The 15,639-nt window shown below is 41.6% G+C and overlaps 1 protein-coding gene across 3 annotated transcripts in view; it reads right to left on the bottom strand.

Moving 5' to 3' along the window:
• Positions 1-637: 637 nt before the first annotated feature.
• Positions 638-15,639, bottom strand: part of dennd2b (DENN domain containing 2B) — a 46,799-nt gene continuing 31,797 nt past the window's right edge. For all 3 annotated transcript variants that reach the window (XM_061067920.1, XM_061067919.1, XM_061067921.1), the window contains 9 exons: positions 14,208-14,285; positions 12,884-13,024; positions 12,516-12,664; positions 5,314-5,491; positions 4,709-4,750; positions 4,077-4,188; positions 2,337-2,576; positions 2,083-2,169; positions 638-1,186 (listed from right to left, as the gene is read on the bottom strand). In XM_061067920.1, coding sequence (XP_060923903.1) covers positions 1,152-1,186; positions 2,083-2,169; positions 2,337-2,576; positions 4,077-4,188; positions 4,709-4,750; positions 5,314-5,491; positions 12,516-12,664; positions 12,884-13,024; positions 14,208-14,285 — 1,062 coding nt within the window. In that variant the 3' untranslated portion in view covers positions 638-1,151. The remainder of the gene's footprint in view (positions 1,187-2,082; positions 2,170-2,336; positions 2,577-4,076; positions 4,189-4,708; positions 4,751-5,313; positions 5,492-12,515; positions 12,665-12,883; positions 13,025-14,207; positions 14,286-15,639) is intronic.

Below are 15,639 nucleotides of genomic sequence, written 5' to 3'. Positions count from 1 at the left end.
GTGATGTGCACAGACGTAATTAGGTTACCAGCAGCATGTGGTGGCTGCTGCTACACTCACTGTGTCTTTTGGGATCTCACCAGCTTCTCATCACACACACAGTGGCTTTGGGGGAAGCTGTCAGCGAGATAAGAGGTGATTTAACGCCATGTGGTAAAGTGTGAATTACATATTTCTGTGTCCAGATGTGCTATGTGTAGATCTGGGCCTTTGCTTATGGGAGGTAACAAAAGTTAACACTAAAAGATTCTGATTGATCTGTAAATCTGGTCTGCTGTCTATGTTTCTGTCAGGATTTGTTCTTAGTAGGATAACACAGATCCTACTGGACAGATTACTATGATACTTGGTGGAATGATGTGGAATAGATAAGGGAATACCACAGTACATTTTGGTGTGGATCCCAATCAGGGGGCTGACTTTCTTTTTACATTGCATGATAATACAATTTCCAAAACGTTCTTTGATATCTAAGAACAGAATAACATGTTTCAGGGACTGATATTGAACCGTCTATGAAATCTGGTGCAGTTAAAATCCAGATCTAGTCAATTTAAATGTCGCTTCATAAGGGGACTGTCGGGCGTTGGCGGACATGACAGATACAGTTTATTTTTAAAGTGAAGAAATAGGAAGTAATTCATGACGGCAGATGAGTCGAAACAAGTCTTGAAACAAAAATATTTACTATGTATCTGTTATGATTGAACTCAACACTGTGCACTCAGGCATTTGATGCATTTTAACTACCATTTTTAATAAAATATTGCAAAAGACTCTATGAAGAGTTACAATCATTTTCTTCATTGTCTTGGTGCATGTACAGTTTTGGAATAGGTTTTACACTCCTTAAACAGAGGACAACACTGTTGTGAATTAATGTAAAAAGAATACATATACAAACTGTACACCTTTGCCCAAGTAACACACACTCACTCATTCTGACAACACTCTTCATAAGCACAGTGGTTAATCTACAGCTCATTAGTTGTGTACCGCCCCCTGCCATCACTATAAACATACACTGAAGGGTCTCACAGCCAGTTTACAGTGAAATAATAATATGTACATGTTTACATTAAAAAAGGTGAGAATGATCAGGATGCAGAGACTCGAGACATCAGGTCTTCAGTTTGGAGGAAGAGTCGACCTCAGTTCTTTTTGTGGAGAAACTTCATTTTATTTCCTGAAAGAAATAAAAACAGATCCATTAACTAATGTTACATGTGAAACATCTGAGCAGATCAATTGCATTCAGGATATTATACAGTATATGAGGATTACTACTTATAAATCGGATTCTGCGTCTGAATATTTGCTTATGTTTGTGGTTTTCTGATCAAGTTTAAAAAGTCCCCCAAAGATATGTTTAGAGACATAAAAATACCTGGCTTTGAATAACAAGTTGTTTGTACATAATATTCTTAAATTAGATCTGCTCCTTCACCCTTCAATCTGTAAACAGGATTTCTGAAACACTTTTGAAAAACCATAATGAAAGAAATTGAACAACTATTGAAGATGACGGGAAAGTAGCCTTGTAGAGAGAAATGCTGCATCATCTCACAAACTACAGAAAGAGACGGTAAGTAGTCATAGTCTTTTCCACAGCCAAGCTGAGTGCATGACATTCTAAAATGTTTAAATTTTTTTAAAGAGTTTTTAAGACCCAGCAGAAACCCTGAAAAACATGTGACTATTATTCATGTTCATGATTAATTGCTGAACACACGATATGTCCTGCTCCACAGAAACGTCACTTGTCAGTAATACGTATACTGATAACAGTTTCACATTTTGGAGCACAGAGAAACTTTCTCCTTTCAGCAGGATAATGTGAAAACAGCATTTTAGTGTCAAACTCTGAACAAACATGATCCTGCACAGAGAAAGTGTTAGTTAACATCTGGACAGAGGAGATGAGTGTACGTAACAGTAAAAGGTCAAGTAATATGATCCTGTCAAGTCCGAGAAGCAATATTTGAAATTTCTCTTTAAGGCAGTCATGCACCCCAACTGATAAAAATGTCAGAAATCCAGAATGTGAAGGCAGCCTTGTAAAAAGTCTGCGGCCGGACTCACCAAGGCCTTTCAGGAACTTGTTGACTCCGCTCTGCTCCGTGTCTGGCAGCTCCTCCAGATACTGATCCACCCTCTGCTCAAACAGACCTGGAGGAACAGAGATGAAAACTTTCAGCCACTAGAGGCCAGTGTTAGCATAGTATCCTATCCTTCACAATGAGGAGACCTCCAGGGATATCCATACAGGAAAATGCTCAAAGGCAGAAAGAGGATATTCATAGAAATAAGTGACACTTATGGAAACGCCAGTCTACCTTTAGCACGTGTCTTCCTCAGCTCTCGATCCTGAATGAACCCTGCAAACATCTGCGACTCCATGAAGACACCGAGGAAACGGCGGATGCTTTTGGACGCCACAGACTTGCGGAAGGCCTCCCTTTGGAAAACGCGCTCCCCCCGCTCGTTCTGCGTGATGAACAGAGAGTAATGGCCGATGGTCTCCAGAAAGAAGCGGATGAAGGCCTCGGACACCAGGCTGTTCAGGGAGTTATACTCTGTGGACGCAAACGAGAAGGACACAAACACAGTACTCAGTTTTTCACAGTATTTACAACAGTACCTTGAGTCAAACGATAAAACAGACCATGTCACCATGTTCCAAAGAAAAAGCCAGATTGTACGAGTCATAATGGAGAAGAACACATGGTTTGGCTCGAAGCTTACAACAACAAAAGCTCACCCACTCTGTGGATATCTGGGGACGGATCTTATAACTCTTGGTCAAATCAACTTGAATATAATCAAACCACAAAATACAAAACAATAATAATGAGGTTGCCTCTTTATTATATCTATTGCTCTTAAACTAGTGCTGTCAAAGAACGCCAAAAGCATAAAACAAAACTAGAGCTATTGGAAAATCTGGGCAAGTTTACAGAGGCTCAGGGCTTCGTGGCTCAAGACAAGACTAGGACCATGGCTGTCACTTCTCTGAAATTCTAATTAAATAAACTTTGAATGAGCCTGAGGAAAATAAATCTGCCCAGAACAAAACACACACAGTGAATTAAAGAAAAGACTGAAATCCTCGAGACTGGCACAACCATAACAACCATAACTGTAATGGCCTTACCAAGAGTTACTTAAGGACATTTCCATCTTTACTGGACCTTTTACTTATTTCCATATACATATTTTCCCGTCATATTTAGCGTTTTGTACAGTAAACATTAGGCAGCTGGCGGCAGGGTTTCTGCTGGTTTCAACAAATTAAGTTTAAGACTTTTTAAGAGCTTTTTACAACCATAATAAATAATATTTATGTCAAGTATGACAGATAATAAGTATTATCACAGTCCCAGACATTATATACTTTTGTATTTCGCCAAAACATTGCTATTCATAAATCCCGGTGTAGGTAGGATAATACTTAAAGATATTTAAGACTGTCTTTTTTTCTGTCTTTATAAGTACAGCAAGTTGAGCTTAATTTTTCCTCTGATCTAACAAACTGTTAGTTGCACGAATGTCGGTTTTATTTTTGAAGAGAATGTGGAAACAGAGATTTAATATGTAAGGTCACTAATTATTAATGCAAAAGTTTGGTGTTATCAGTTGAATGTCAATATTCTTAGACTGTGAAAACTTTAATTAATTCTCCAGGTGTAAACATTCAGATTATTCCCATACAGGGAGTCGAACCCGGGCCACCTGGGTGAAAACCAGGAATCCTTACCGCTAGACCATAAACAACATCTGCTTGGTTTCTGTTGACTTGTTTTGTCAGTGCTATTTGACCTTTGTCTTGTTTTACCTCAAGTCTGTGGATCACATTAAAATCAAGCGTAATCAGCCAACATCAACCTTTCATCATTATAAACCCTGAATCATCTGGAATCCTTTGTGACTCAGTGACGTGGGAACAGAAGACGTCACAGTGAGTTTCACAGACAGGCCTGAACTGACGTGGGCTGAACAGACGTTGCTCTAATCAAAACAGATAAAAAAAAACGACATCTGTCTCGGTCGGGACCGATGATTTCTCACTTATTCACCTTCGTCTGACTCGCTGTCAGAGTCCTGATTGATGATGTCATTCCTCTGCTCCAGCGCTTGCTCAAGAGCCGCTTGAAGTTTGCGCGGCAGCAGCGAGGCCTCGTCGTCCATCTATAAACAATCAGAGACATTGCAGTCGCCAGTGATAAACAACCATGTTTGCAGAGTAAGTTTAAAATGCTCAGATGTTATCGAATGAACCACATGTCCTACGACCCTGTTTAAAACACGGAGAAGAAGAATAAGAGTTTAATACTTAAGAAATACAACTCTCCTTCACTAGCCCAAAACATTCACAGCCTTTACTGCTTCAGAGTTACTTGTTCTGCCATAACCTGAAACTTCTGATGGCTTAACTTTTTTTAGCACAAAAATAGACTGAAACAAACATATCATACATGACCTACAGCCATAGTGGTTTTATTCTGTTTGTGGCTCTGTTACAGTTTCTATAATGATATTTTTTCCTAAAGTTTTGCCCTGATTGATAAAGGGATGAAATGTAGCATGGTTGGTGTCTTAAAGCCAAAAAAACACCCAGAGTCTTGATGATGTTTTTAAAGCAACTGACTCCAGCCTGTCCCGAACTCGATGGTCAGGTTTATTTTCTGAACAGCGCTCACAGACTAACCTGTCGGATGAATCTGTCGGTTCCAAGGTCGACCATCAGAGCCTGAGAAAAAGAAACAGAGGCTCAACATGAAAACATGCAAGTTTATCTCTTGCATGCAGAGATATATTTGTCTCTCTCTCTCTCTCTCTCTCTCTCTCTCTCTCTCAATGAATAAGATTTCATGTTTTCATGAGTCAGGACAAGTAATGTAACAGACGGCAGATGTTGACAGCCCATTAACAGCTCTGTGTAAACTGTGACTGGTCTTTCCCAACTACCAGTCTGAGAGGTGTATCAACATGTGTTCAATGCTTGAGACTGACTCATATTGGGGACCATTGCCAATTTTAGGCAGTTAAAAAAAAATGTCCACAACTATCATTGGCAAAGATGATTAAAGTGTCGTTATCAAACCCTTATGACAAAGAAATGTATTTGTGGCTTGATATTTACTATAAAATTATCTTATTGTAAATAACTTTGCATAAAAAGAAAACAAAAATACGACAAAACATTTATAACTTGAAAAAATAGGAAATTAAAACAAAATTCTTACGCAAAATGTAAACATGAATGCATGTCTTTATAGCATTGAAAAGAAGATCCTGAGATGAAGTACTCACCTCTTCCACAGGCAACTCTTTGAGTTTAGGCAGCGAGCTGGACAGCAGCCCCACCAGGAAGGGAGTGGGACAGCAGACGATATCCAACATGGACCCTGGCAGCACAGGGATGAAGGTGTGTTGCCAGGAGAAGGGGTAGAGCAACGCCACCACTGCGTGCATGCAGCTGGACAGGGTGCTGATGATGAGAGGCAGAGAAAACAAAGATACACACCATCAATCACCGTCACGCTCACAACACAAAGGCCTGCGGAGGCCACACCAGATTAAACCAAACACAGTGAAAACATGGCAGACGTTTCAGTAGATAATGACAAACTTTTGAGTGGGGGTGGTGGAGTGCCTGATGAAACATTTTACAAAAAATATCACCTGCCATCATGAATATCTCCTTGAAAAATCCCTGTCATTAAATCTTTAGCCACACACTGAACCATTAGAACACAAACAGTATTTTTGGTCTCTGTGTTAATTTTCCAAGTTACATAACGGTTTCATTCCCTTTTCCCTGAAACACGTTCTTCATTTGAGGCGGAACATTGCAGCTATGTGTGTCCGGTTTTGGCGCTTTGTTCTTCCTGTAGCTCGTCTGAGGGACGCCAGGATCCAGCAGACAACTCTTACACTCCGGCAGCGGTGGTGTGCCTCTGACATGTTGCTATAGTTAAGCTGGAGGCTTGTTGATGCAATACCAGAAAGAGCGAAATTCGGATTAACTCCGACAGCTGTGCCATAACATCGAGATCACAAATAGCGGCCTGTGTTTCTCACGATCCGTCGCTTGTTGACAGTGGCTGACCCTCCTCCCCCTCTGTCCTCTACATACTGTCCGCTGCATGTACACAAAGAGAGTGAAAATAAACTGCGGGTGCAATCACACAACACACATAGGCACTAAATCAGTATGGATCAAAAACAAGACCAGGGATCAAACATGGTATGCAAACGAATCTCACTTTGAGATATGTTCGCTTTTAATGAGGAGGCTGTTTCACGGTTGCTGCAGACAGAAGATCCAAGTAAACAGAAGTTGCTCCCTTTTAAGTGACCTCACTCACGCTGTGTCTCAGCCCGCAGAGACTGAACATACACAGAGATCTGAGATCAGTTCCAGCATCCATGTGCTGAGGTAAATGACAAACTGCCTTAAAAACCTTTCCACAGTTTTCGTTCAGGCCACACATTGGCCACCGGCCTTTTCATCTTCACTTCCCATGAGTCAAATTGCCAAGATTAAAATGTGTTTTCTTGACGGAGTAACACCAGTGACAACCCGAGGCTCACGATAACCACAGCTCTCAGTCCTTTCAGGACCTTTTCCAGTTCAATCTTAACATGAAGCACTTGCAGCTTTGCTTTGGCCGGTCTGATTTCCATTTGCCTGAGGAGGGCTTGATAATTCCTACCAGATCCCGTCTCCTGGGTTTGACAGGTTCCAACAGGGAGTGATGGGGCACAGATCTCAAGAAAACCTTCGCCACAGGCTACAAGCGGCCCTGCGCGCCACTGAGGATCAATTACACTCGTTCCTCAACCACACACTCTTGGGAGAAGATGAACTTGCAATAAAAACACAACTTGCACCAGCGAAGGTTGCCACTCAACTCTGGACAGAGGGGGGGACGTTCCCGTTAGATTCAGGCCAAAACATAAGACCATGGATTTGTCATTTAAAAAAAGGAAAAAACACCCATTAATAACAGAAGATGTTGGACATGTAGCAGTAGGAAAAGCACACGTGTACATTATTTAATGAATAACTGGGACTGGGTTCATGTTATCAGGACAGCCTTAGCAGAGGGAAACAACTCAGTTTCTCTCCTGAATTAAAGGAAGTAATAGTTTTAGGGGGTTCAATGAAACTTTGCGTGAGTTCATGCAAGACATGGATTTCATACGCCCCACAGCCAGCTGATCTTGGTCCAATCAGTTGGAGGTCCACTTATTGTAAATATGACACCCTCCTCATTCCCTGATACCAGAATGTTGCCTCACACTGCTGCTGAAAATTTGCCTTCACCACCGCAGCGTCCACTTTTCTAGTTTACAGTCTTTACCAGGCTCAAAGTTTTAAATGGTTCTCGATGTCTTGCTTCAGGCTCGGTCTTATAGAAGGTTTTCTGCACTGCTGTCCTTGTTTAGCTTAGCATGCTACTTGGCTAATTCAGGGAGCATTTTTACAAGTGGAGCCATCAGCACCGAGCCAAACTATGTTTCCATCTGTTCCGATAAACGCTTGAATTACGACGAGAGTGTTCCTGACTGAATATATGTAGATAAGTGTAGATTTGGCTGTCGGTTTGCAGGATAACACAAATACTACTGAGCTGATTTTCTTGACACTTGGTGGAAGTGTGGGGTTTTGGGTAGAGAACCCATTTACTTTTGGAGCAGGTTTTAGGGACAGATCCAGGAATCTTTTTATCACTTTCTTTCCACATTGATGGATAAGACATTTTCAACGTTTTTGTGAATTTCTCATGAAATAATTCAGAGATCTTGATTTAAAAAAAATCAGGCGTACTTAGAGGAGCGATATGTATGATTGGGTGCAGCTTGATTGAATTAAAGGGGATTTTTGGGCCTTGGTGGAGGTATGCAGTCCACTGAGTGCCATTCTAGTTGTATGAGTCATTTCAACTGACCGCAGTATAACGACAGCTGATTTTGACTGAACCTCACAGAAACCCAAAGCAACAAGCTATGGGGGAATTAATTTTACCAAAGTGACGCACATTTTGAGTCTGTTTTAATGTTTAACCCAAGTTTTCACTTGTAAAAACTACACCACACAAGCATAAACCAATATTCATTTAATTAAAATTTCCCTTTCATGCCCCCAGTCTCAGAAAAGGAAAGTGAGCCAGTTCTGCAGAGGTGAGATCTGAGCAGAGCTGCGATGTGTTGAGGTTTGGGGGCTAATCCTGACATATTAGCTCTCATAGGTCTGCCAGGCCTGGTTTAGTGTGTGTGAGGCTGAACTGGCAGATACTCCAGGAAACATGGGATCGAGAGGCTTAGCCTGTGAAGCCCAGAGGATGACTAGGAGGAGGGGAAATTTCAATGCTTGAGAAAGTGAGAGGGCCGGAGTCAAGAGGCTGTATCAGCAAATGCTTCACTGCTCTACTAAAGCAGTGCACTGTGTCTATCAGTCCTGATTCCACAGACAGAGGACAAAGAGACGGAAGTACAGCTGTCAGACTCCAGCTGTGGCGCAAAGCTCCGAAAAACCATTCTTCACTGTTAAAACTTTTCCCAAGCTCGAAATAATACCTAGAGATCATCTACAGAGGCTGCAGTGTACGCCCCGACCTGAAGGTTTTCTACGACAAGCTGCACATGCACTTTCTATATGCTGTTCCTGTAGTTCACTAATGGTTTTCCCTCACTTCCTGTTAATAAGCACCTCCAGCCACTGGTCCTCAGTCTGCAGCTCTACGGCTCCACAAAAGGAAACAGCAGAAGCCATTTAACAATGAGAAATAGCTTCCTGGTGGGAAACTCTATACGGGCTCTTATTAAAATCTCAAGAGTGCCTCAGTGTGATCGAGGCCGTCTTGAGAGCAGATGAATGTGTGCAGGTGTTTGTGTAGATGAGCGTCTACGTGTGTATGCGAGCGTCAGCGTGTGGGTGTAAACATTCAGGAGAGAGGCTATGATGTAAATATCAGCTGTGGCGGCTCCGGTAATAGCCGAGGCTTTTTGAAAAACAGAAACATTTCACGTGTTTACAGTGAGTGGGCTTCACTCTACCCCAGAGCCAAGTACCACATGGAAAACCGGTTAAGTTGTTAAAAGCGGTTTTGGCTTGATGCCAGGTCTGCAGAGCATGTTTCAGAGAGTGTCTGAGAAACAACCGGAGACTAAATGAAACGAGAGCTAATCAGAAAAATGCCGGTGGCGTTGGCAATAATTCTACCTGTCAGAGGATTGCAGTCACATGTTGGTGCCTCCAACTGACTTTCAGACACAGAGTTATTACAAAAACAAAATAAGAGCCCAGGTAAGCTCCTAAACATAGACTCCCGATTTTTTATTATGTTGTTAAATAACCAGTTTTAAGTTCTGACTAAGAGGACACCAGAGAGTGAAACTCAAGCTGCTGTATGTTGGAAAAGGGAGCTTGATTAATTCAAAGTGTCTCGGAAAAGTTCAGAAGCCACTGTTTAGTTTTCTTCTATAGTCTCTTCCCTGTCCATCGCCCCCCCCCCCCTCCACCCCTCCCCTCTCTCTCTCTCTCTCTCTCTCTCTCTCTCTCTCTCTCTCAAACAGATTTTTCTTCTTACCTTAATGTATTTTTCTTTCCTACATCAGTCAATATGTTAGACACTCACTCACTTTTTATTCTAGGACTCCCACTTGAAAAACGGCATGATTCACAGAATTTAAAAACAGTCCTCATTATTATGCAGTCCCCTCAGTTGAGCCTTTGACATCAACAGGTAATATTAGATCATCCTTTGAATGTCCAAACATCTACTTTATCCTCTGACCTTGTTTGGGATCTGAAAGCAAACTGTAAAACTGCTGACTGTGTATAAAGACGAACGACATGACAGTGTCTGTGTTTTGATCGCCACCTGTTGGCTGGTTGCAGTTTAAGTCATAAATCCCACCTCCTCCAAAGTAAAGGTCAAAAAAATATTACTCAAGGATGATGACTGTGATTTGAGGAAGTTCTCACCATGTTCAAGTGATCATTTTTGGTTTTAATTAGTCATTTGAAGCTATAAATGTGTGAGGCATCATTTACACCCAGCTGTTAACTGCCGACTTCGGGTGAAAAACGTTTGATTTCAAAAAATTAAAAGTTAGCATTTTTCTGTTGCAGCCAAATGACTGTACAGTAAACCTGTGTCCTCACATTAGTATGCTGCAGGAGATTAAAAGCCTGTTGTTCAACTTAAGAACTCAACAAGCTTGTAGCATCAATTACATAAAGAAAGAAAAAAAATTCAGAAGTTCAGTTTTGATGTTTGAGCTTTTGTCTCACAGAGATTACTTTTGATAATAGTTGAATCTTTGGCCCATTATATGACAGATTCCTTTTTCCCACAAAAATGGAAATACATTGGATTAATTAAAAAATTAAGCAGTACAGTGGATAAAGTCATCTAAATCTAACATGTAGTTATACTTTTACTGTAGGAATATTTCCCTGCCATGCAGACAGATCCATCAAGACATGCACTTAGGTCTGGTAACCAACCTGAACTCTATCCTGCAGACTGGCAGACGCTGTTCACATTAGACTGCAACACAAACTCATTTAGCATCTGCAGGTCAGTTGAGTTAAGCAGTTAAACAGTGACCTCGCTGCTGATGAATTTATCTGATTAGGCATTGTTATTACAGGCATCAGATGTTGAAAGATGCTCTTAAAATAAATTGTCTGTGGCGACTTTCATGTAGAAGCAACGACCTCTCACGAAAAAATATTTTCTCACTACAAAAGCAAGAGTTAACATGCCAGAAAACAAGCAACAGAAGACCCCACAGAGAACTATTGCCTAACATGGTGTTTCCCCTCGGCCCCTGCTTGCACTGAATGTGCATTTTGAGGGAAAGAAACATACATCATGTTCCAGTGGCGAGGTATTTTGGGAATGGATTATATACCACAGCCCCAGAGGGAGCAGCGCTTTTTATCATACAAGTCCTTAATGCCGCAGTGAGGCCCTTTCGCTGTTTTTAAAAGAAACCACATGCACCCGTGCATGCTTGCACATTTAAATCACCACACATACACACACACAAACACACACACACACACACACACACACACACACACACACACACACACACACACGGTTTGAACAGATAATAGAACTCATATTTGTTATTTTGTGTCATGAAATTTCACTTAATGGTATTTTGCCACTACTGACTTTTTAAATTATCTTTTGAACCAAATTTAAAAGGACATGTTAAGCAATAATAACGTGCACCGTTTTCCTCTTGGTATTTGGTTATAGACGGATAATGACATCAAATTGAAGGGGCCATCAAAGTGATTAGAAATCCTGCTGAGAGGAACATAAATGTCTCTAACTCATTTCATGGTAAGACATATCCCGAAAAAACTGCACACATATCAAACCCTAATGGGGGGAAAATCACCAAAGGGGATTCATCCTGTGCAAACCACAAGAACGCACTTTTTAAACGTACCATATGTAGCTTTGGTGCCTGGGGGTCTCTCAATCAAAAATAATAATGGAAGAATACATTATGAAGCAGCGTGGGATCATGGGAGTTTTTGTCCTCACCATTGAGATGAAAATCTATCTGACACGACTCAGTCACAAATCAACGGCACAAAGAAGTCCTGCATATTCCCTCTTTAAATTAATATTTCATCCTTTTAGATCTATGTTAATCCCAGCAAGTAAACAGATATTTAGATTAATCACATATCCCAAAATCACATAATTGCCTGTTATTGGATAATAAATCTTGATAATATTGTGTCGTGAGTCCGTTGAAGATCCCTGCCCAGTGACTCTGCGATGTTATCACCTCTGGTAATGAGGAGCGGAGGCAGACTTTTTCCGGGGACACAGAGAGTGCCACTCGTACACAGGGAGTGACTGTGGCATCATATGTCAAATAGTGACAGTCGAGCCACAGATCACAGAGGGCAGAGTCGTGCACACAGGAAGTGCATTCCTTCCCCTCACAGTCACTGCCCCCACTGATGTTTGTTTAAACTGGGCTCTGATACATGGAGAGATTACTCCTCTTCTCAAATCTCCTCCCACTCCGCCCTCGCCTCCAATCCTCGAAAAGCAAGCCTCTCTTTTTGGTAACAACAGGACAGACTGGGACACTGAGTCCTTGGAGACTCTTATCAGTCGCACCCTGTTCCCCCCTTGTTGTGACTCTCGTTCGTGTGACCCAGCTTTACTTCTGGTTATAAAAAACGGCCAGCTGACTTACTGGATTTGTGCCTGACTTTCTAATACCGATCGATACATAATAATCAAACAGTTCCACACCCAAAAACACTGGCAAAACCACAGCACAGTGCTATGGATAAGGAGACTGCAGCCTGACTTCCCCGATTAAGCTTCTGTTAAGGTGTTTGTGTTGCTGGTCTGTAACATGTCCCCAGCAGTAGACAACCAACTGTGACAGAAGAGGTGAATTTTATGGCTGGCTTTGAATTGAAGTTTGTTTTGAAGATGAATATTCGGGCTCACCTGAGTTTGTCGGCCACAAAGATGACTCGTCGCTCCAGCAGCAGCGAGGCAAAGACTCGTATCACCTGCCGTACGCTGAGGCATCTGAACAGACTGTCAAAGTCCACGTGCTCCAGCCTGGAGTCGGTGGGCCGCCTCAGCTCGATGACCTGCATGACCACAAAGGATGGGAAATTTGTGGCGTGGTGATGGGATTAATTCTGGAAAGCCGGACCATTTACTGCACATCATTCTTCTGCCCCTTTCCCCACATTTCCTGACCACATTTAAAAATAATACAATGAAAATAGTTTGAGCTCATTATTTGTGCATGATTTAAGCAGTGCCAGAGATGAGCAGAGGTGTCAGGCATTGTTGGCAGCTCTCACCTCGTTTCCTGCTCCAGGCAGAAAGGTCTTCACTTTGATAATCTTCCCTGGTGCAGGGAAGGGCGACTCCATCAGACTCCTCATGAAGGGATAGACCAGAGCTGCTGAGACACCTCTCCGTCTCTCTACCTCATCCAGGATCTGAACATTGGAAAGAAGAGCACAGATACTTTCATACATTTCAACTATTAAAAAAAATAAAAACACAGCACAAGGTTTGAGGTTTTAATCTATAATGTGTGAATAGCCAAGAGGGAAGAGGGAAAAAACTGCCCCGTCGTCAAGGTTATTGATCACGGTGACAATTGATGGAAACATATTTGTATAAGTTTGAGTAAACGCAATTGCCTGGAACCAAGTATTCATTTTCTGTTTGGAAAAATAGCAAATGCGTTTCTCCCCGTGTCTGTGTGATTGGAAAATTCCACCCAGTGTGCCTGTCTGCCTGTTTGGGTCCAAACGGCCTCTGTCTGGAAAGCTGCTCGGAGAAGTGCTCGTTTTCGAGGTCATGTGATATCACCTCTCTCTCTTCATCTGTCTGTGTTTTTCTTTCCCAATGAAATCAAACACCGCCATCAGCTCCTAGTTACCATGAGAGCACTTTAAAAATAGCCTCCTTTCATTTTCAGGTTTGTGTCTGCACTGTTGTCAAAGTACAGACGTCTGAGGTGTTATATCACATGACGCAAAACCAGACAAAGCATTTACCATTTAATTAGTTGTGAAGCACGAGTTCAGCTCAGTATAGAAGTTATTCTGCATCACTGAACTACGATAGACACGTTTCAGATTTTTGCTTTCAGGGTTCAGGATTTACAACTTTTCAGTCTTTGATCACATGCGGTTTCAAAAAGCTCCAGAATGTCCTTATTATTAAAAAATGGATACAGAACACCCTGTGGGCCCGTCTACCATGTTTTTATTATTTGTATATTGTCTTATAGCAGCCGCTTTGTTTCCACAGACTGGATTCACTCACTTTGAATTAATGAAGTAATCAGAAAAAAAGGTCGCGACTGATCTGCTTCATGTTAGCGCCACTGAGACAAAAGTGAAGGAAACATTCGCTGTGGGAAATTTAAAACGTTCAAAAAGACAATGAAAAAAGGTTAACCGACGAACAGGCCTTCAGCAGACGGCCTGCTGAAAGTCATTTAGTTCAGCTGTGAGACGGGCTGAACCACAGCTACAACACCACACAGTTAGTGTTACTGTGTGTGTGTGTGTGTGTGTGTGTGTGTGTGTGTGTGTGTGTGTGTGTGTGTGTGTGTGGGTGTGTGTGGGTGTGTGTGTGTGTGTGGCTGGAGGGCCAGATTGAACTCACTGTGGAAAACAAGTCGAAACAGCCCAGCCTGCTGATGACACAGTACACCTCTGGAAGACGAGGCGCCTTTCCTGTCGGCTGTGGGAGAAAATCGACAGAGACTCATTGAAACACTTTCACTCGACTCAATGAAGAGACACATTCACAGATGTTCTGAAAATTGACCACAAACACTCCTGGGCCAGCAGAGCAGTATAGCTTTTAACAGGCCAAAATATAAATCAAGGCCCCCAAATCAGTGGATCCTGCATTTCCCATGATGCAACTCTCCTTGTCTGCCAAATGTTCGTACCCCCCCCCCCCCCCCCTGACATTGTAAAGGATGTTTTTTCAGCTTTAGAGAGTCATTAGTAATTTATATTCACAGACTAAATAATTTTAAATAAATAAACAGTTAAACTTATTTGTTTAACTGTAGCATAGGTAGCTTGGGTTCTGTCAATCAAAACGATAACCAAAGGCCTAGTTTAATGATGTGTGAAGCCTCTTTGGTATCATGGGAGATGTTGTCTTCACCATCATTGCTGTTGAAAATCCAGCAAACATAACTCATGTTCACAGATGAGGTAATAAGTTTGTTTTCACGTTAAGCAGCAAATGGGAATGACTAATAATGTTTCATTATGTGTGACCAATGCAAACAGAGGAAGGTAAAATCTGGCTAGCAGTGTGTTTTCCCTTCATCATATGTCGTTTGCCCTGGAGGTTATAGCAGAGACTGACAAAGCCATTAAGAGGATGTGATGCAATTTAAAGGCCACCGAAATGAAACGTCCTGTTTCCCAGAATAAATGTGTGATTTCTCTGGGTCTGATCATTTTTGGATAATGTTAGTACACAACTTAACATAATATATTAAACAGGTCTAGTCATTTTTAGGCAATTTAAGAATTGTTGCCTATTGTATTTTTAAAACACACACACATATACTGTATATATATATATATATATATATATATATAAGGGTCTGATCATGATAATATAATATGTAGATAAGCTGTTTATATAGTGTAGCTGAAGTCTTCAATCTAGTTTGTCATCTGGGGTGAAAGTCTTTCATGTATATACAGACTTCCTAAACACAGGTGGTTTATCTGCTGCTCTGATCATATCTACCTTCCTCTGTACGCTCACAGACCATTATGTGCCTCCACACACACACACACACAAATGAACACAAGCACTCCAGAAATGCCAATTCACTTGTCCATATTAGGTATACAATTTCTCCTCTTGTTTCTCCTCCGCTTTTCCAAATGGACGATTAAATCAACTATGTGGAGCTTGATTCAAGTCCTCAGGAATGCTCGGTTCCTGCCAAGTGCTGGACAGACAGCGGGGAGGAAACGGAGTTACTGGAGGAGAGCAGCGCACCTCTTCTTCCACCTTCATTAAAAATCTGCTTCTTTCGAGGAGATCAGATCAACAGGGC

This window comes from Limanda limanda, chromosome 3 (genome assembly GCF_963576545.1).
Source record: "Limanda limanda chromosome 3, fLimLim1.1, whole genome shotgun sequence".
Classification (NCBI taxonomy): domain Eukaryota; kingdom Metazoa; phylum Chordata; class Actinopteri; order Pleuronectiformes; family Pleuronectidae; genus Limanda; species Limanda limanda.
This window is presented reverse-complemented; position numbering and strand designations above follow the sequence as displayed.